Here is a 1,053-nt window from a genome sequence, read left to right as displayed (position 1 = left end):
TGTTGGTACTGGATGCGGTCGTCGTCTTTGTCTTTTGGCAAGTCCTGTGATCTTCTGTGGCATGTCTTGTGATCTCCTTGTAAGTGAGTCAGGTTTCCTGTTGTCTTTTCCTGGTACCGACTTGATAGCGAATTGAAACTGTGATAGGAACTCGCTCCATCTGACTTGGCGTCTTGAAAGTTGCTTTGTTGTCATGAAATACCGAAGATTGGCGTGGTCGGTAATCACTGTGATCGGATGATGTGCGCCTTGCAGCTCGGGCCTCCAGCATTCGAAGCAGCGTACGATAGCTAAGAGTTCTTTGTCGTAGATTTCGTAGTTACACTCAGCGGGATCGTATTTCCTGGACATGAAAGCTACTGGGTGCAGTACTCCTTGATCATCTTCTTGGGAGAGAATACCTGAGGACACAAAATCGGATGCGTCACATTCGACAAACACCTCTTTTGTGGGGTCAAAGTGTCTGAGGATTGGGGCTGAGGTGAAGCTATTTTTGAGCGTGTCGAACGCCTCTTGGCAGGATGACGTCCAGTTCCATTTGACTAACTTCCGCGTCAGGGCAACAAGTGGTCGTACGATGCGTGAAAATCCTTTGATAAATCGTCTATAGAAATTCGAGAACCCTAAAAAGCCTTGTACGTCTTTCACGTTGGCTGGAGTTTCCCAATTAACGAGACAGTCGACTTTGGCTGGGTCCATTCGTACTCCCGTGGTTGAGATGATCATGCCCAGATATTTGACTTCCGTGGTCTCGAATTCGCATTTTCTGACATCGAGTTGCAGGCCAGCGGCTTCAAGCGCTTGGAGAACGGATTTGACATGGAGTCTGTGAGAAGCGAGGTCGTTTGAGTAGATGAGAATGTCGTCAATATAGGCTGTGCAAAATCTATCCAAGAATGGGCGCAGAACTTCGTTGATGCGGGCTTGGAAGGTAGCTGGGGCGTTTGATAGTCCGAAGGGCATTACCAAACTCTCGAAGAGACCATATCTTGTGTTGAATGCCGTCATCCACTCTGGACCCTCCTTGATACGTATCCGATTAAACGCTGCAAC

The 1,053-nt window shown here is 48.1% G+C and overlaps 1 protein-coding gene across 1 annotated transcript in view; it reads right to left on the bottom strand.

The window, feature by feature from the left end:
* The window catches only part of MAA_00890 (reverse transcriptase), a gene marked incomplete at both ends in the record, with an annotated part of 2,336 nt that extends 1,373 nt beyond the window's left edge, over positions 1-963 (bottom strand). The window contains one exon of the mRNA XM_007818888.2: positions 203-963. Coding sequence (XP_007817079.2) covers positions 203-963 — 761 coding nt within the window. The remainder of the gene's footprint in view (positions 1-202) is intronic.
* Positions 964-1,053: the final 90 nt, after the last annotated feature.

Source organism: Metarhizium robertsii, assembly GCF_000187425.2.
Source record: "Metarhizium robertsii ARSEF 23 chromosome Unknown MAA_Scf_8, whole genome shotgun sequence".
Lineage (NCBI taxonomy): Eukaryota > Fungi > Ascomycota > Sordariomycetes > Hypocreales > Clavicipitaceae > Metarhizium > Metarhizium robertsii.
The sequence above is the reverse complement of the archived record's forward strand: the minus strand, read 5'-3'. Positions and strand labels throughout refer to the sequence as shown.